Source organism: Propithecus coquereli, unplaced genomic scaffold, assembly GCF_000956105.1.
Source record: "Propithecus coquereli isolate 6110/MARCELLA unplaced genomic scaffold, Pcoq_1.0 Scaffold10, whole genome shotgun sequence".
Lineage (NCBI taxonomy): Eukaryota > Metazoa > Chordata > Mammalia > Primates > Indriidae > Propithecus > Propithecus coquereli.
The window spans coordinates 11,011,466-11,032,480 of NW_012133858.1; the positions used below are offsets into that span (position 1 = coordinate 11,011,466).

The 21,015-nt window shown below is 36.3% G+C and overlaps 2 protein-coding genes across 2 annotated transcripts in view; one reads left to right on the forward strand and one right to left on the reverse strand.

Annotated features, from left to right (window-relative positions):
• ATP13A5 (ATPase type 13A5) overlaps positions 1–7,482 on the forward strand; it is a 108,319-nt gene extending 100,837 nt beyond the window's left edge. Inside the window, exons 28-30 of the mRNA XM_012640340.1 lie at positions 3,159–3,247; positions 5,350–5,430; positions 7,222–7,482. Of these exons, the coding sequence (XP_012495794.1) occupies positions 3,159–3,247; positions 5,350–5,430; positions 7,222–7,482 (431 nt within the window). The remainder of the gene's footprint in view (positions 1–3,158; positions 3,248–5,349; positions 5,431–7,221) is intronic.
• A 3,596-nt stretch (positions 7,483–11,078) lies between these two features.
• HRASLS (HRAS-like suppressor) lies at positions 11,079–19,991 on the reverse strand. The gene is made up of 3 exons (XM_012640550.1): positions 19,851–19,991; positions 16,290–16,555; positions 11,079–11,330 (listed from the first exon to the last, which is right to left on the reverse strand). The coding sequence occupies exons 1-3, from the start codon at positions 19,987–19,989 to the stop codon at positions 11,229–11,231; spliced, it is 507 nt and encodes a 168-aa protein (XP_012496004.1). The 5' UTR covers positions 19,990–19,991; the 3' UTR covers positions 11,079–11,228.
• Positions 19,992–21,015: the final 1,024 nt, after the last annotated feature.

Genomic DNA, 21,015 nt, shown 5'->3' on the forward strand with positions numbered 1-21,015 from the left:
TTAGCATCAAGTTTTGGGTGATATTTTCTTATAATTTTTAATGTCTTTTGTAATTCTTAATATATTCACATCCTAAATATGTGTTATGTTTTATTATTATCAGAAATATATTTTTACTGATTCTCTTTAATGAACTAGCTCTCAGATTTAATAATTCTGCATGTTTTTTAATTTTCTAATGTATTAATTTTGCTTTCTTCATTTTCCCATCTTCTTACTTTGACTTTTTTTGATGTTTGTATTGAAAAATTCATGTATTTTCTTTCATTCTTCTGAAATTGGAAAGATATTCAAGGCCAGTAACTATAGTTTTAGCTACATTATTTACATTTTCATATGTCTCTAATTATGAATTTTCTCTTTGACTCAATAATTTTCAGAATAGTGATTTTAATTTTTAAGAGGGAGAGGATTTTGTTTTCATTCTCCTACTATTATTTTTCTCAGTAGTCCACAAATACAGGCTTGATTTTCTTTTTGACCCAACAGATTTTTAGAACTGTGTTTTTTATTTGTACATTGGGAGTGACATTTTATTAAAATTTGGCTAATAATTTCTAGTTTTATTGTCATGATCAAACAATCTATCTTCTAAAATTTCTGCTTTGGAGAAATTGCTAAAGTTTCATACATCATATAGCATAAATTCTACACTCTAATATTCTAAATAAGTTATATATATTAGAAAAGTAGGTCTAGTTTCTCTTCCTAAGTTAGAAATGTACATTTACTATATTAAACCAGTTTCAGCAGTTATATTATTCAAATTCTCTCTGTTCTTGCCTCACTTTTTAAATGGCTGTTTTTTTGAAGGTTTTGAGAGTATGGTAAGGTCTTCCTCTAATTTTATATTTCTTATAAACTTCTTTCCAAATTTCTTACAATGCTTCCAAATTTTGATACAGTGTTTATAAATTTCATACAGTAATTATAAATTATCAATGCATTTTACAAGGAGAATATATTTGTTGGCTAGAACTTTAATTTTAGTAGTAGCTACAAAGTCCTTTTATGTAAATGGAATGAATTAGGTAGATTAGTTGCATGATATTGACTTAAAGCTTGTGAGTAAACTCAAACCTTCATGCCAAACATAACTGATAATTTTAAAAGAAAAGTTTTATAAACAAATATTCTAACAAATGCAATCATATACTCTCATGGTTATAAGTCAAAAGGGACCTACTATTAAACTATATAAGTAAGTTTATTGTGATATAACAGAAAAATCCTTGCCCTTCTTAACCGCCTTTGACAGAAGCTCAATTTTATAATGACAAGATATAGAAAAAATACAGATTTAATTTTTTATGGAAACAAGTGTGAATATTCAGTAATCCTCTTCTTTTCTGAGAACAAGCTATAATGGTTTGCCCAGAACTTGTCCTTCCAAATCACCTGCATCAACTTAGTACTACTCGTTCAGGTTTCCTCATCAACAGCAACTAACCAAGGAGGGAAAACATCCTCTGTAATTCTTCATTACCTTTTTCAGTCAAGAGGACATTATAATTATATTCCCACACTGCTCATTTGTGCACAGGCCTGGCCTGCTTGTCAGGTCATTCGTCTGAGGACAGAGTGATGTGCTCAGCACTCGGTCCAGTTGCTAGTGAGGACCAGGCCTTCATCAGAATGGACCCTTGAGCCTCCTCTTCTTCTCAGCTTCTGGCTCCCTGGGACTTGGAAGCAATGAAATAAATGAAAAATTCACACGGCCATCTCCTGGGATCTTCTTATCACCAAGCTCCTCATATTCCTTTATTTTGGGAGATGAAATTCCCACTTTTCTCCCCATCTCATACCCTTCCCAAGCAAGCTTGGCTATTCTTCTGAAAGGTGCTACATTTAGTTGCATACATAAAGTGAGGCATGGATGAATATTGAGAATAGGTGTAGGTGCTTGGGGGTGAAAACAGAACTCTGGTGGCTTCAACAAAAGGGCTTGCTATAGAGGGACAATTGTCTCAGACTTCTGGGTGGTATGGACCTATATAGAGCATGGCGGGGGGTGGGGGCATGGAGTAGACCACCAACACCGAATAAATGAGGTGCAGAGAGTATAAGAGAAAACCTATTAATTGTTTATATTGTTGAGGATTATAAGAATCATTTATATCATAGCAACACTGATTAAACGTTACTGTTTTGTCCTGAAGGTGATGATCCTATCGAAAACATTTCTAAAGCATCATTTATTAAGTGCTCTGCTAAAAGCTCTGACAGACACAGGAGTGGGTGCAGGTGGAGGATAAGAACAGCAATGTTGGCACAGTGAATTCCAGGAAATTAGCTCCCCAAATAAAAACAATTTGGGCAGACTGGAAAGAAGGAGCTCACCAGATGTAAATGCTAGTTTCTCACTTATTTTTTCAAGTCAGAGTCCCAGAGAACCAGTTATAAAAGTCACTTTCAAGTGTTTACAGAGAATAAGCTTCATTGGCTTGCCCAGAACTTGTCGTGGGCAAGCCATTATAGATCATGCAAAACAGAGTATGATATATACCATACGAAATAAAGTTTTGTAAGGCAGAATTAGGGATCTTTGAAAACAAAGTGGTATTTGAACTGAGCTCTTTAAGAAAAATTGGAGCATGTCAAGACAGGAAGAATATCCTCTTCATAGGGTATTTTGTGCACAAAGATGCAGAAGCTGGAAAGTGTTGGTCCTCCATGGAAGCTGCAGGTATTTAGTTTACCTTTCCTATTGTACATAAGAAAGAGTAGTCAGAGATCAGTTCAGAAAGGCTGACTGGGGCCAGATTGTGGAGCACCTTGAATGTCCATCGAAGATTCTTGGACTTTATTCTCTAGGCAACGAAGAACAACGACATGGTGCCAAGAGGACTGACTGTTCATCCCATGCGTGCATGACTCACTGGACATGTGGTGATTATGTGCACGGGCATTCCTTTATGGAGGTCACTGTAACACATTTGATTAACAGTCTTCTACACCCAGACATTCAAGGGAAGATTCTAAGATATCATCTTTGTCTTATAAGCATTAGAACATATTTTAAAACATATGAGTATATATCAAAACATCTGAAGATATATCTGGTATTTGTTCAACAGAGATAATTGATTCTAAAATGTGTGCCAAATTATGTGAAACATTCTTTTAGCATCTAAAAATAATGTTTGGTGTCTCTTCAGATTTATTTTCATTTCTGCTGCTATCCGCCTTGGGCCTCACAATTTTCATTCTATTTTCTGATTCGCAAGATATATACCATGGAATGGAGGTAAGTGGTATTCATTGGCACATCTGGCATGACTCATGTGTGCAATGGACCATATTTGCATTGTAATTCACAAATCAATTATTGCCATACAGTCTCTCTGGCCACCAAATATTGTGAGGCTATTTCTATATGAAAGAGCAAGTAATATATTTGGATTTCACATATGCTAGCCTCTAATTGTTTTCATATGATTAGTATTATCAACTGGGTATGTTTATCCTGTTCACACCTGAAATATTATGTTTGGATCTTTTATTCTGCTGTTATGCCAATACAATAAAATTAATGCATTAATGCAATAATTCTTCAACTTTAATTTTTTAAACATATAGTAGAAATCCTTTATAATATAGTTATGAAGAGAGAGAAAAAAGGAGAAATTATAGAACAATCACATTCTGTCCATCATTGGATGGGATTTTATCAGTGGACATCATTTGATTCAGGGTGCCTGGGTTAGAATTAAATTCATCAAGAGGCTATTGAACCAATTCTTGGGCCCATATTATGTGAGGAACAAAAGACAGAGAAGGATTGGCTCCTGACCTCCAAGCTATGGTTTTGTTGTGAAGATGAGCCACACTTAAGTGAAATGATGACATGGCCACCTGCAGCCATCCATACTTGAAGACAGGGTAAAGCTAGAGAGAACTGGGAGGAATACAGGGAAGAGGGGCTTTCACTGTGGATTATGGCTGTCTATCAAGTGAGGCTTCCTAGAGGAGATGCAACTTTATTCAGGCCCAAAAGGACAGGCTAGATTTTGCTAGGTAGGAGGTAGGGATATTCCCAACCAGAACAAGCCTAAGCACAAGCAGAGAGGGCTAAAAGAGCCTCTTTTGTCTTGGAAATGCAAAAGAATGTAGGGTGGCAGAGATAAAATTCAAAGGTGAGATTTGTTTTGCAAAGTGCTAGATGATTGGCTAAAACTGAGGCCATGTGCTATGGAGTATGAAGAACAAAAATAAAGAATAAAGGAAAGCATGGATGGAACATTCATCTATTTATTAAAGCAAACATTGTGGTTCTAGAGTGTTCTTGGTACTAAGGTTACAAAGAAGAGTAAGATGCAGGCAGTGCTCTCGAGTAGTTCAGAAGCTAAGAGGAAAAACCATCACACAAGTAAATAATTCCAAATTAAGTGCCTTCCAGGCCAAGGGATGGATAAGAGATCTTTCAGATCAGGGTGGTAGTAGCAGTGAGAAAAAGCGCCAGGTTCCCTGCTAGAATCTGACCCATCTTCTCAAAACAACCATTCTAGCCAGTACACTGTATTCCACAATTCTGATAAAGACTGTCTCCATGCAGGGAAAAAAATGACAACGTATTACTTTGAAATAACCCATATCAAGATAGGGATGAGAAGTAAGGTGAGCATTTACACATTATGGAGGGTCTGTGGTTTACTCCTCAAGGGAGCTCAGTTCCACACACAGGTATCCATCTTCTATATTCTATTGGTAGGTGGAGAGGGTCAGAAAAAGGGCTGTGTCTTTTGCTATGAATGCCATCATGGAAACCTGTAGCTCTTGCATCTATTAAGTAAGTGCACTTAGTGTACCCTTCGATCCTTAAAATCCTGTGAGTTTGGAGGGTTCAACTTTCATCAAGCCATTAGAATTAAGGCTGGGAACATTCATTCAAAAAATCTGCATCTAGTCTCAATCAAAATAAACTCACATCTCCCTGTCCCCGTTAAAGAATGAATTTTGAGTAGATTTTGCTTTAGGAGAATTAAAAGTAATACTATTAGATGATTTAATCTTAGCCTTCTTCCCTCTGCTTGAAAGATAAAAGTGAAGAAGACGCACAGGTTCCAAAGTGTCTTGTCTCACATTTGTGATCCAGGGCATATTTCTCGATAGACATAGTCAGGGAGTAGAGGGAGCACAGCCCAAGAAGCAGTCAGTTCTCTTTGAATCCTGGCTCTACCATTTATTTATTGGTTTTAAGTCCTTCCATTTTCTCATCTGTAAAGTGGAGAAAGTAAGCCTCACCCTCCAAGCTAAGAGAGTTATTATAAATATATAAAATAAAATAATATTTTTTTCAAAGTATAAGGTATGCAAAATGTAATAGTGGTATATTTCTTTTTTCAACAGTTCATCCCAACCATAACATCATGGAGGGTTTTGATTTTGGCAGTAGCCCTCATCCAGTTCTGTGTGGCCTTCTTTGTAGAGGTAAAATAATTTCTATATGGCTCTTATTATTTTTCTGGGAAGATAAAAAAATAAAGGGTCTCATTCTCAACAGATATTCATTTTTTAGAGCAACCACTTTGGTCCCCCAAAATTATAGTTATTAAAGGTTTGTCAAAATGGTACATGTTCTTTGGGGGATATTTCTTGGAGAATGACTTAAACTTCTTTGAAGGCTCCACAGAAATGCTTCCAATAGTTTCAGCATAGAAAGAAAAACATCAAATTAACTCTAGTTTTGCTTCATATGAAGGCATTGTGTCCCGTCCCGCGGGATAGTCAACGTAGACCTGCAGGGGAGGGAGTGGGAAATAGGAGAGGCGAAAGACACAAGAAATGGAGACAAGACAGGAGTCTGATCAAGTCTCATTTATTGGCAGTAAGGCAGAGGCTTAAGTACGGTAGAAGGAGGAAGTAGAAAGGGGGGGCGCTTTCCGGGATGCTGGTGTCCAGGGGGCTTCCGTAAAAGGGAACCTCTGGGCGGCAGACAAGGGCCACGTCACAATGGGTAACTGGAGACCACCAAGCTTTTCGCGGGCTTTTTATCGCATCCCGCGGGCTAGTCGGCCATCTTAGATGAGCAGACCGGACCACATGGCTCCGGACAGCATTGTATTGTACTTTTCTAATATTCTCAGCAATTGAGTAGAGACTAGACCAGGTGACCTTCTAGTTCTTAAATTCAATGAGACCTTTTAAAGTGAAGAACCATCTTCAGGAAAGTTTCCCTAAGAAAGAGAGGAAGCCATTGCTCATTCTAGTCGAATTCCTACCCTTGGAGGTCTTCCCCTATGGTATTTCTTTTCTACTCAGTGTCACTAAATGACTTTACTCACTCTGTGAAAGGCTCAGTTGCTATCTTTTTAAAGGGAGAGTTTAAAAAATTCATGTTAAGACCCTTGGGAAAAGAGATCAACCACATTTAAAAAAAATATGTACAAATATCTCATTGTATACAATTAAGTGTAAAATTTCTCATGCCCTTTAACTCAGGAATTCCATTTTTGAGACTATATTTCTAAAAATAACCCCAAAGGAGAGAATAAAACTACATGTACGAAGGTGTTCATCATATTATTTACAGTAGCAAAGTATTAGACTGAACTTACATGGTGTAGAGATGATTGTTTAAACAATTGAAAAAATGCTATATACTCATTAAAAATAATTATCGAGAAGACTGTAGCTGTGCTCTTACCACAAAAAAATAAAAAATTTAAAAAAGACTATAAGCTACCTAAAAACTGTGTATAACAGAAAGTCTGCTGTGAACAAAAGTGGAATGCAACATTTGGCCAATTTCAGGATTATAAATGTATAAAAATTGTGTGGGCATGAGAACTAAAAAAAACCACTTAAAAATGGAAAACAAAAACCATTTGATTTCTAGAGTTCACCCATTCATCTAACAAACCTTTATTTGGCACCTTCTATGTGGCAGGTGGCAAAAAGCAGGACCCATGGTGGATTTTTTTCTTTTCTTGATTTTGAGTACACTATTATTGTTATCATTTTAGTCTGACAGTAAAATAAATCCTAAGCGAATCACTAGCCAGAGTTTAACTAGGAAATCTGTGGAAATGAGCGGCTGTGAGTTTTTGGCAAATTTCTGTGAACCCGAGTACCCTTTCACTTCTGAAGGAAGAGAAATCAGGGGACTTGAGGAAGGAGTGGTGGCTGCAGAGGCAGCAGCAGTGAGCACATCTCAGCAGAGGGCCAGCCACGGTGGGCAAGTACATGACGGTTCATTGTTTTTCCCACCTGATTTTCCAGGATGCCATCCTTCAAAATCGAGAACTCTGGCTGTTCATCAAGAAAAAATTTGGATTCTACTCTAAAAGTCAATATAGGAACTGGCAAAAAAAGCTGGCAGAGGACTCAACCTGGCCTCCCACAAACAAGACAGATTATTCAGGTGACGGCAAAAATGGATTCTACATCAACGGAGGCTATGAAAGCCATGAACAGATTCCAAAACGAAAACTCGAACTGGGAGGCCAAACCACAGAACAGCATTTTTGGACCAGACTGTAATCAAAATTATTGTCATACATGTTGAGCAGCCTCACCTTTTCCCCCCAGATTAAAACATGGTGGAGAAGTAATGATTGTCTCCCCTTATCTTTTCTCTATTTGAGTATTCAAAGCACATTTCTTAATGCACAAAGGACCTTAGATATGTTTATTTTGCGACAAAGGACCTTAGATATGCTTATTTTGACTGTATCCTTTTCCATTGAGAGAAAAAAATGCATTTTTCTGGATTTTTTTAATAAACTTTATTCATATTGTATAGAATTATGTGGTTTAAAATGACAGCTTTTAAGGTGAAATTAGCAGTATGAACATCAATTTAAAAAAAGGAAAATTGAGGAAATGTTTAGTATTTGAAAGTTTTACCAATACATTGTCACAAGTTTACTTAAATATTACATTCATTTGTGAAAAATATTTACATGCTTATCTTTTTCCAAGGTCACAATTCCTCTTTTATTTCTTTAGCATGGTTTTAATAGAGAAACAAGAAATAACATTTACTTCAGAAAATTCAACCCTAACCACAGTAAACCCAGAGTCGTGTGGAAGTGGACAGTGATGGAGGTTTTTGTTAAGTGCATATAACTTTGGCATGGCACAGCTAATATCTTTGTAAACTCCACCAAAGTTTGGCATCTGTCAATGTATAATATTTTGGGGCCAGTGAGCTGGACGATCACAAATGTCATGAAATAAACTGTTAAAAAGTGCTTTCTATTCATAGAAGCATGGCACCTTTATTTACTCTTCATTACTGACACATGGAAACCTCAAGCTCTAACTGTAAAAGTTGGCAAGAACTCAACATTGCTCATCTTCAAAACAATCCCAAGAAAGGGATTCATAATGTTCGTATGTACAGTGTCACAATTCTCAAGCTACTAAACAACCATAAGTTCTATTTCACCTTTTACTTATCTAAATAATCTTATTAGAGGCACATTAAATACCACAAGAAAGGGTATTTCCTTTACAAATATGTTCTGTACACTTTTACCTTTAATATATATATCACCCTCCCTGTGAACTTGAGAGAAAATTTATTCCTAGTGAACATTTAAAATTACCTACTAGGCTTCTCTTTTCATAATAAATCTAATTTTGCTAATTTAACAGGTCTTTAACAGATCATAGGCTATTAATTAACCAGTCCCATTCTGTGAGTGCCAAATATGTGCCTAATACCATGATCTACGGATTCAATGTAAGATAGCCTTGAGTTTACAATTCTGAAATCTTTAGAATTGGCAAATATTTTCAACATCTAGCAGCTTGCCACTGTAAATAGCATTATAAATGTTGTTACACAAACCAGCAGCATAAATGCAAATTCCTACACAAATAAACCCTGTGTTTACATTTTGTTTGCTTTTTAACCTTTTCTTACATTCATAGTTCTCTGAAGAGTGATAATTTTCAAAATGTGTCTAATTTAGTGGCTATCAATAACAAGACAAAAAGATATGATAGATTTTTAGCTTATGATTAAGAAATGTACGTCAACCTAAAAATTATGGTAGCTCAGGATCCTTGGGCTGACATCTGTATTTAGTAATGCGACTTTTAGAATGAAAAGATTCAACTAATAACCATGACATTCGGATTGCATAAAAATATTTTTTCAAAAATCGGGATCCAATAAATGGATAGCATTGTTTTTGTTCTTTCAACAACCTATTAGGTATTTGGTGTGTGGTGATCTTTATTTCACAAATCTTCTTTTTTTTTTTTTGAACATGATTAAGTCTAACTCCATACCTAACTTCCTAAAAATATGCTTAGAGAAAAATTTAATAGTCTTGGAAAAATCATTTGATAAAAGCCCAGTGAGCATGACCACATATCAAATGATCATCTATAGCAGAAACAAACCAGTCTTAAGCTGCCCATCATCAAGAGCGGTCATGTTTATGGGACACTGATGACTGACTTTGTGAGCTTACCTCTAAGACTGAAAACTACTGCAGCCTTCAACACCAATGTGAAATCAATCCATGAATGTGAAAGTGCATTTGTGACATTATCCGGCACAGCTAAGACTGCCTTCTGGATTGGACACATCCAGAGTTCTTTAGAAAGGATATTGATGTGAGGGTCTCAGGAGCTTCTTGGTCTCAAATCCTGTTCCTTCTCTCACTGGCCAGTGTTGTGATTCTATCACACACGTTTGGGTAGAATCCCGGTTTGGGTCAAGATTTGCCCTCTGCAGGCATCCTTTACTGAGAAGTAAGCATATCTTGGGAAAGGTGACATATTAAGCTGCTACCATTCTCACCTTAACTTGACAGTACTAGAAAACTCATATTTTTGACTATTACTTGGGAGCAGGGCATAAATGGAACAGTGACTTAAATTTGGAATAAAAATGAAGGAGTAATTTTGGATCTTGGTACCTGGTTGGAGACACTAACACCTCCCCAGAAGCCCAGTGGAGGAAGACAGAGTTTGGGTGTTACCTGGAGACAGAGTTGATATTATAAGAAAGGGAAAGGGTTAATCAGGGAAAAAGAAAAGATAGGGTCTCTGCTGGCCCTGACTACAGCACACAATCCCTCTCTTATCATTATTCTTAACACTGCAATTACCTTGTGGAGCATTTCTGGCCCTGGAGTAAAACCTACATCAGTTCAGTAAGTCCAAGATGCTAATCAAGCATTCCATTTAGTCATTTTATCTACCACATTCCTAGTTCCCTTGTCGCACCCTCACCCCAACATTTACTTAAACTTTTCCTTTAATTTAATGCCATGCTTTTAATGATGGCACAAGAAGGATGCCAGTGGCTGGTTGTGTGGTTTATGGAGTAACACTATAATGTCTGATGTAATCCTAGGGTACAGAGATCTGCACCCCACCTTTTCCTCCCTGCTGCCATCAAGAATTCCACTGGAACAGTATTATTAATAAAGAGTAGTTTCTTTAATTCAACACAGACTCGATAAAATGGAAGAATAAAATCATGACGTTCCTTGACTTGTAGTATAAATCTTTAAAAGTAATATGGAATATTGTTTTCTAAATATGACATTTTAAATCAAGATTTAATAATTTCTTGGCAAGGTTAAAAGGTCAAACCCCTGAAATCTTCAAAATCCAAAGGGAACCATAGAACTATAGAAATTACAGCCTATTCTTGCTTGTCATGTACTCCTGACAAGCAAGTAGATTCCAGAGAAATCACTGGAACTGAAACTCTGAAGGAAAGAGCTCTCTTCTTCCCACCCATCCACATCTACATGGATTCAGGAACATGTGGTGCACCCCCAAATGGCTTGTAAATCAGAGTTCCTCACGCTACCTAACCAAATGCTGAATTTCCCTGTTTCTTTTCTGACAAGACAAGGAATATTAATTTAGATGTCAACCCTAGCAATTTGGGGCTCTTAACATTTCTTCCAAAGCCATATATAAATGGTTTTCCTTCCCTCTGGCAAAATAGCCACCCTAAGGGAAAAGGAAAACAGTATTTATAGTCGAAGATAAAATGTGATGTGATTTTGTTAACATCCTCTGCTGGCTCACTCAAAAGGCTACTGCTTCTTGTTCAAGCTGCCACAGCTAGTAGGGAAAAAAAAATTTCCTTGGCTCAATGATAAGATAATATCAGTAAGCAATTTATTAAAGAGCCTGCCATCCATCATTGGAATTTGGAACAATAATGATGCATTGAAAGTAAGTATTCATCCCAGGTTTTTTTCCTTCCTCATAAATTCCTTCAGTTCCAATATCTCTTCAGTAAATTGTTAAGAGTATTTTGCTCTTTGTCCTTTTGGAAACAAGCCCAGGAATGAGAAGGCACCAACAGCAGCTGACACAAACCCAATGGTACTTATTGCTCGGTTGGCCTGTAAGGAAACAAGAAACAAACAAAAATCATCTTATTCTAAAGTCATCTCCATGTCCTAAACAAAGCTTTAGCTTGTTTCTTAAACAGATTATCTGTTTTAATACACAATGGATACATTTAAAGTTCAACCACAAATTAAAATCCTGTATAAAGATGAAGAAATAAATTTATATTTTTTATAATTATGCTGAAGATATAAATACACAACAGTATATATATCCTTATATTTTTTAAGGCATTTGACAGTTTATAAACTCATGCACAAGGTTCCCATTAATCTTCATAGTACACTGGTGAAAGAGGTGGCACTGCTCCTGTTTTATAAAACTTAGGATTTGCCTGAGGTCGTACCACCAAGATGTTTAGAGATAGGTTGAGTCTTCTGAAACACACACTTTGGTTGTGTTGGGTGTCGTGTGTGTGTGTGTGTGTGTGTGTGTGTGTGTGTGTGTGCATTTCTCTGACTAAAGAATGTCTTTAGCAAACTAATTCAGGGATATGATCTGAGCTGAATACCTATAACCTCTTATTTGGTAAGCATTATTTATATTCTGATGAACAAGCTTCAAGAACAGTCAATAATGATGTTAATTGCCCTGTCAAAAATTAATTTCTCAGGTAGACAAAAATAAAATAAACCCTTCTTAAGATCAATTGTCCATAAACGAGTTCAGACATTTACAGCTTTAAGGGTATTAATCATCATCATGATGAGGGATCTAATGAATATTCATAGTTTTCATGGCATTCAACTAATATCGCCTTCCATCCTCATGGGTTTGAGTACAATTTTATGACCCAAAGGTCACATTCAAACACTTCAGATTCATCAGGTATTCTTAAATCATCAGGTATTCTTAAATCCCAGAGAACAAATGTTATGAAAACAAATGAAATAACAAACAAATGAAATAACATTTCATAACAAATGTTATGAAAACATTTGTTCTCTGGGATTTAATAATCAGGGCTTTCAAATAAAGCAACACATTTTTTCAAATGATTCTGGGGACCAGTCCAAGGGCTGGAAAACCTGGCCCAGCTCAATATTTAAGCATGGCCTCTGTCTAACCTGCAGGCTTCACTGAGCCTGCCACACACATATTACTGTAACACAATGCTACACCTCCATAATGTAGCTTCCCTATTGAGAATAGGTGGCAAGGGCCAGGGCCAGGAAAGAAGCACAAGGTAGGAGAATTAGCTCCCTGTGTTTGCATCATGTACTCACTCCACTATATGATCCTGCAGTCCACAGGAACAAGGCCTGTAATTGTGATTCTGTGACTCTGCTTCAGTCCCCAGCTGCCAGGGAGAATGGCATTGGCAAACAACTTGGCCCTAGCCCTGACAAATCTTATTTTAGTTTATAATTTCAATTTTATTTATTTGGTTAGTTATTTATTTTATATTTACAATTTTAATTAATCACTACCTAATTATTTCCCAGGGAGAGAATCAGAATTCACTGCAGCACTGAGCTACCCACATAGCATATGGGGGGGAAAAGGAAGCAGGGAGATGCAGGATATGGGATAAATCCTAAAGAGGGGCAGGATCAACAATTAAACAGAGATCAAGATTATAAATCAAGCTCAAACCTAGCAGAATTCCAGGTAGATGGTGAAATCCCAAGAAGGTTGGTTACAAGGAAAGGTGGCTGGTAGTTAATGAAAAAATGTGAAGGTACAATCAATATCTTTAAAAAACAGAAGGGTCAAATGACATACAGGCACAGCCCTGTGGAGATGGCAGGATCCTGTGGATTGGATGATCCCAGCTAGATGCAAGCCTAGCTGACTAGGTTATCGTTTGGCCCCTAGAAACACAAGATGTTAGAGAAATTCCATAAATCTAAGAAGCCTGGGGAAGGGATGAGCATCCTGACTCCAAACCAGCATTCCCTGGGATCACACAAGCCACACAATAAAGCCACTTCTGGCAGTGCATGCAGTTTCCCCAATCCCAAATGTTTATTTATTTCAAGTCTCATTCTAGATAACAAAATCCCATGTAACTGGGAAAATCCCTTAGAGTTACATAAAATGGGATCTGACCTGCAAGATTGTAACATCTCAGTATATTCTCAGTATATTCTCAGTATATTCTTGGTGAAACAGAATGCACAAGAGCTTTTCCTTCATGGCTTACTTAGGATTATAAGATCACCAAATCCGACTTTGCACACTTTATCCTTCACAGGGCTTTCTGTCTGTGAGCCATAACAAAGTCCTCATTCTGAGTATCTGTACATGCCCAGTGAAACATTAGCTGAATCTGAAGGGGCTGTGGGTCACAGATGACTGCAGGGTTTATCAGAATGCTCTTTCCTGAGACACTAAGGCTGTAGTGGCACACTGATGCACATTAAGGGTGTTCACATGCTGCCTCATCAAGGCCTATTCAAGAGTGCAGCCATCTTAGAATAAGACAGACACATTTTAATAACTTGTTTGGACCATAACAGCAAAATATATTGGTTTTAGATATTTTTAAAAATACAGAAAAGAGAAGCAACAGAATAGAAGAAAACATTTGCAAAAGACAAATCTGATAAAGGATTGTTATCCAAAATATACAAAGAACTTTTAAAATTCAAGAATAGGAAAATGAAGAACCCAATTTAAAAAAAGTCAAAAGACTTAAGTGACACATCACCAAAGAGTATAAGCACATGGAAAATAAGCATATTAAAAGGTATTCAATATCACATGTAGTTAGGCAACTGCAAATTAAAACAACAATGAAATACCACTACATGTCCATAAAAGGGCTAAATTCAAAACACTGACAATATCAAATATTGGCAAGGATGTGGAACTCATTCATTGCTGCTGGTAATGAAAAATGGTATAGTCAGCGGTTTCTTACAAAACTAAGCATATTTTAGCCATATGATCCAGCAATTATGTTGTTCCTTGGTATCTACCCAAAGGAGCGAAACACTTATGTCCACATAAAAACCTGCATGTGGATGTTTATGGTAGTTTTATTCTTAAGCAAAACTTGGAAGCAACCAAGATGTCGTTCAATAGGTGAATAGATAAATAAACTGTGGTAGATTGATACAATGAAGTATTTTTCAGTACTAAAAAGAAATTAGCTATCAAGCCATGAAAGTACATGGAGAAACCCTAACTACATTTATAACTAAGTGAAAGAAGCTAATTTGAAAAGGCTACATACCGCATGATTTCAGCTATATGGCATTCTGGAAAAGGCAAAACTATAACCACATTTTTACAAATTTACTTATTTTTCTACCACTTTATTAAAGTCTGATTGCCATGCAAAAAGCTATAGATATTTAATACAGTCAACTTGATGTGTTTGGAGTAAGTATACACCCATGAAACCATCATCACAGCCAATGCCATAAACTTATCCATCACCTCCAAAGTTTCCCCCAGATCCTTTGTTGATTTTTGTGATATTGTTTCACATTTTTGTTGTGTTTTGTTATTTTTTTTCCTTTTGTGGTAAGAGCACTTAACATAAGATCTACCCTTGTAGCAAATTTTTAAGTATAAAACAGCACTGTTAATCATAGCCCCCCCATGTTGTACAGTGTATATCAAGAACTTATTTATCTTGCATAACTATAACTTCATACCCTTTGATCAACACCTCCATATTTCCAAAAATAAAATAAGTAAGTAAATAAATAAATAAATGAAAATTGCTTGTTGGCAGTGAACAACTTTACCATTAAAGAAGAAGAGGAATGGAACCTGTTTCCTAGCTATACCACTAGCTTTCAATGCAATGGCAAGCAGGAATTCGTGTCCTCTATGTTATAGCTCAAAAGCAATTTATTGTCACATGTGAATATAATATCCATTACATTAATGTGTTTCCTAATAAGAATGAATTTCCACTTAAATTATTTCCTAATGAAAATAAATGTATCCTTTTATTATGTTCTATCTCCCATTCTTCCAAGCTTCTGTGAGAAGAACTGTAACCTCATTTCTTAGGATAGAAGTTTATATAACTGATCCACCATTTCGAGATACTGGAAGCCTTGAATCAATCTGAGTTATTAAAATATTATGGTATTATTCTTCAAATTTTTAGTCTTCTTTTAAAAGTTTTCATATATAACAAGTCTCTGGAATTTAAAATCTATTAAATTATTTTTGATATTTTAATTTTTAAAAACACTTTTATATGTATTTTAGATGAAGAGGGACTTCTTGATGATAGTGTTACATATTCATTGTCTTATATCACCTCTTTTTTGGTTTAAAACATCAGTGATGGAATTGGATTGGTGGGATGACAGGCAGGGAAAGGGCAACTGAATTAGGCATGCTGTTATTTATCGTTAGGAGTCTGACATACTATAACACAGTGGTGGTAACTGACAAAATTGCAAGGTACTTCAAAAAAATAAAGTCAAGTAATCCATGAAAAGTCATCCCAAAGCTTAATTAATGAAAGGATTTACTTAAAAGCACAAAAATTTCATGAAAACTAGCATTACAAGGATATAGAAAACATTCACAAACCCACCGAGATGTGTCATCAATTGGCCTATGTCCACCAGTGACAAAGAATCTCAGAATGACCATCTATGTTTTTGGCAAATTAACTCCTACTCAAAAAAGTCAGCCTCCATTCCAATATATTCTTTTCCGTAGATGAGGTTACTCATTTGAGATTGCTGTATGGTGGAGTAATGGGAAGAACACTGAAAGACTGAAGGCAATGAGACTGACAGAAAGCTACTTCAAGGCCCTTCTAGCCCCAAATTCATGATATTTATATTCTAGCCTCAGTTTGGTCATTAACTTGCTGCATGAACTTGGACAACTCAATTCCTTTCTTTGTCCTTCAATGCTCTCATATTATCTTGTTCTTTCCATTTTGTTTGAGGCCTGGAAACCTTATAATAGTCCATAGTTATTATTTTCTCAATGTAAGAAACTTATTATATCTCCTAAAGAAAACTCACCTGCTCTGAAACTCCTTCTCCATATCGAAGCAAAGTCACGAAATGCTCACAGTTGTTGACAAATAAGTCATATGCCACCTCCTGTCCAATAACAAACTCTGACCGTTGTATGACTTCTTCCACGGGGAGAGGCGGGTATGTTTCATCGTATTTGTTGTTTACTCTGTACGTGTCATTTCCCACAACATCCTTCAAGGGCTGCATCTTCACCAGGGCCTTTGTGCTGAATACAGACTTGGCGCTAGTAAACGGCGTGGGAATGCCATCTATAAGGAGAATTCTGGTTAGCAAGGTACAGTGACACAGTCCAGTGAACTACACCACCATCTAAAGACTTTGGAAATTCTGGGATGTCTAAACATAGCTCTGTTCTTTATTTACCATCAAACCAAAAACCACTTAATCTTATCAGCCCCAAGCCCTCATCCTATAACTTATCAATAACACTTACTCAAAATTGTATGAGTGAGAATATAAGAAAAACTTTTTGAAAATGTATCATATCCCCATAGAACAAATTTGGTGAAAACACTCTTCCATTCTTGGAGAATAAGTTCTCTGTCGATTGGTATTATTATTAGAGATATTGGTATATGCTTCTAATATAGTACAGATAAGATTATTGCCCACTTTTTCTATAAAGCAGTTTCTTTCTCAGCATCTGAACCCTTCCAAACTAATACTGAAGAACTTCGCAGTACTGCCTTATGATTAGTAGGCTCATCGTAGTCCCTAAGCTGCACTCCTCACACTTACACTCCTTTTTATGCTTGTTTTTTCCCAATTAGGCTTCAATTTGGAATCCACTTTCCTGTTCTGAAACCTGCATGGTACCCCAGTATTTTGAGGGGTCAGTTGGAATCCGGGGCCCTGCTTTTCTCTTGACAGTTCCTTTGGCCAATAAACTATGTCGTGAATCTGAAGCTAACCACCAGATGTGGCCCCAGGCTGTGTCCTACCCGCCTACCACAACGTCCGTGCCCCACACTCCACCTTAGCTGCCTCTACTGATAAGCATTTGCTTAGACTATCAGGCAACTTTGCACAATGGCCTGCCATGTCAGTTCTTGTGGCTGGACAGACAATTCCTCAGGGCACAGGTCTAATGTCAGGCCTGGGTCCCTGTCAAACTGTCCACAACCACTATGTTTGGCCATGTCCAGCCAAATCATGAGAAGAAGGGTCTCCACATAACTAGTGTTTAGAAACGTTCCCTTTTAGCAATGACCAGGAACAAACTTTCTTTTCTTCTACTTTTTTATCTATCCTCTTTCTCACTGGAGCAGCATTTCCAGCCTAAGTTCTTACACATTACAAGTCTTTACAGCATATATATCCTAGTTAGGATTACTAAATTTTTTGCTTTTTAGTGGCCCAGTGCAAACAATGAGGAAATTGAAGCTTGGAGAGGTAAAATGGCTTGGAAAATATCATAGTAGTTAACAATAAAATTAAATTTCAATTCTATTCCGGAACTGAATTTCAATCTACAGGGTCAAAGCTCAATGCTTGAACCACATTAATATGAAGTTTAAGACATGAAAATAAGGAAACAGTACTAAAATCTCATATTATTTTCCAAATGTGAAAACTGCAGAGCTAATGTAGATATTAATCATCATACCCTGGAAACTAACTGCTTTGAATCATGAATGTCATTTTATTTGCCATTTCCATTTACAATATTCTAGAATAAGAGGTAAATATCTAAAAATGTTGTAACAACCACCTCATTAAAAATTCTCAGAAGTTCCCAGATAGTAAGACTTAGACCTATAGAGACTTCTCTTTAAAGGTACCTTTAAAAAATTAAAACTCCAGGTTATTTGTTATTTGCATACACTGTTCTTAATAAATTAGTGTCCATTTTTAAACATTTATATAAAACAGAAAAATTAACCATAAACATGTAAATAAAAATCACCCATTATCCTACCACTAAGAAATACCTACTATTATTCTTTTGATGTATTTTGATTATGACTTTTATTAACACGTGGGTATAGGTATATGGATTCCTGTAAGTACAGATTTTTTTTTTTTTTGCAAACTGGGTATCATATTATATATTGCATTATAATCTGAAATTTTCAAATAAATATTATATCAAGACCATCTCCCATGAAATTAAACATGTCTAGAAATAGGATTTTTTTTTTCCTAGAGACAGGGTCTCACTCTGATCCCCAGGCTGGAGGTGCAGTGGCATGATCATAGCTCATAGCAGCCTCAAACTCCCGGGCTCAAGAGATCCTCCTGCCTCAGCCTCCCAAACTGACAGGACTACAGGTGCACACCACCATGCCCAGCTGAGATGGGGAACCTTGATAATGGTCAAATCCCTAGATCCTGGTGTCTCTTAGTCCAGCACTACCTCTACCCTTTCTGCAGTTTCTTTCAGTGAAACAATGAAGATTCCCCAGTGGGTATTAGATACCTACTATTCTGTGGCTAAACCATAATTTATTTAACCATTCTCCCATTAAACATAAGCCATTGTCTACTTTTTAAACCATTATAGATGAAATAGAAGTGAATACCCTTATACAGAAATGTTTGTCCACATCTAAATATTTCCCTAGATTCCCACAAGTACAATTACAGGGTCAGAGTATATGAACTCTTTTAAGATTCTTAACACATACTGTTAAATTGTTTTTGTGAATGACTTTATTAATTTATATTTCCATCAATGATATCTTTATGTTAATTTTACTATACCTTTATCAACACTGATTGTCAGCACTTTTAACTGTTGCTAATGAGATAGGCATGAAATATGTCATTGTTTTATGATTCCTAGATGACTAGAAAGTTGAAATTTTTAAAAAGGTATGTTCGCTATTGTTTTTATTTCTTTGGAAACTGTTCACAATTCTTTACCCATTTGTTTGTTGGGTTTTTGGTGTTTTCTGTGCCCTCGGCCTGGCATACTCTTTCCTCAGATACCATCCGACTGGTTTCTTCAATTCTTTCAAGTTTTTCCACAAATGTTACTTTCTTATGAAATTTTTCTGACCATTTAATATCACAGCACCCCCACTTCCTACCACCCACCCTCAGCACTTCTATCTCCTCTATTTATTTTTCGATATGTTTCTTCATTATAACATTTATTTCCATAATTTGTCCATGTCTCTCTCTCCCTACTAAAATGTAAGCGTCACCCACAGGATATGTCTATGTATCCCCAGCACCTGGAATAGCATTTAGCACATACTAGGCAATCTGTAAATAGGTGTCGAACAGATTAAAACAATCTATTTGTGTGACACATAAAGACATTGAATCTTGTGTTTGTGGCAAACATTTTCCCTAGTTGGTTATTTACCTTTTAATTGTGATTTTTTTTTTAAATCCAGAGGTTTTAAAATTTAATGTTAATTGGTCTTTGTGATTTCTTCAATGCCACTCTGATCTTAAAATGTCCTTCCTTAAATCTAGATTAGTTGGATTTATCTACATTTTTTTGTTTTATTTTTTTTTATGATTTTGTTCATGATTTCTCCTCATAACAAGAAAACTAAAAAGCTTCCAGGAGCCTGTAGAAACAAACCTTACCTACAGGCGCTATATTGACAACATAACCATCACCCAAGTACAGCGCCCAGTGCTGATAGCCAGGACGGAACACTTCAATTAAGTCCCCTGGGTGGGGGTTGCCAGGGTAGCTCAAACTGAAGCAGTCATTAAATGCCATCTGCAATGATAAACACAAAGAGGATCTAGTTGGCATAACTTGCCCAAAGAGAATCAGTTTACGACTTCCATAGAAGCGGAAGGTTACAGAATTTATGGAGACTGCACTCCTTATTAAAGACTTAGATTCAAGTCACTGTCTTTTTCTTTGGTTCCAACACTGAATTATATGTTCACAGTAGACAACTGGAGAAACAATTTGTCTGCTATTGCTTAATTTTCTATACTGATGCTTCTCGTCCTGATCAATTTCAGAGCTCCTTTATGATATTAAATAACAAGCATTTTATAATTTTCTCTTTAAATGCAGACATTCATGGACAATATAACTTACCTATATACAAAATTTCAAAAATATTAGGGATTAAATATTAAAATATGTCCTATTTGGAATAGGGGAAATAAAGGGAAAGTAAATTTGTAATATATATATCTGTTTTGCTAAGTAAATGTTCAGTCCATGACTACACAAAAACCTGTAATAAAGTATCTATATGCTTGCACTTATTTAGCATGAAAAAGTCAGGACTCGGGAGCATAAGATCAGAAGTCTTTCAGCCTATTATACAGCATCATAGTAAAATAAAGAGCAGAGGTATGGGAGGATGCTAATATTCTGTGAATATTAAAACTGTGAAAAAAATAACTTATATTGCAGAACTTACTCTGTCATTTAAATTAAGCAGAGACAGGTTCCAGACTCAGATGGATGTCCAGCCAGATATTCAGATATAATGTAGGACACGGGACATTTCTGTCTTATTCAGAACTATACCATGTGCATGTCTAGGCACTCTGGCTTCTACCCACTAAATCTCAGCAATGCCCTCTGTCACTGTAACAATCACAAATGCTACAACAGGTTTTCACCATTCTCCTTCATGCCCCACTTACTCTTTGATTTCCCACTTACTGATTCCAGAAACTACGCAAGGTGGTCAACAGTAAAAGGAAGACAATTTGGAAGGTAGAGGCCTTCATCATATTGAGAGTAAGTTTGAAAATTCTAAGTTTGGTGAGTTTTTTT

Coding starts and splice junctions, on each gene's coding strand:
- HRASLS (XM_012640550.1), bottom strand. CDS start 19,989: ATGGCATTTAATGACTGCTTCAGTTTGAGCTACCCTGGCAACCCCCAC. Junction 16,556..19,850: donor TGTCAATATAGCGCCTGTAG/GTAAGGTTTGTT, acceptor TTCTCCTTATAG/ATGGCATTCCCACGCCGTTT. Junction 11,331..16,289: donor GAGAAGGAGTTTCAGAGCAG/GTGAGTTTTCTT, acceptor GTTTCCTTACAG/GCCAACCGAGCAATAAGTAC.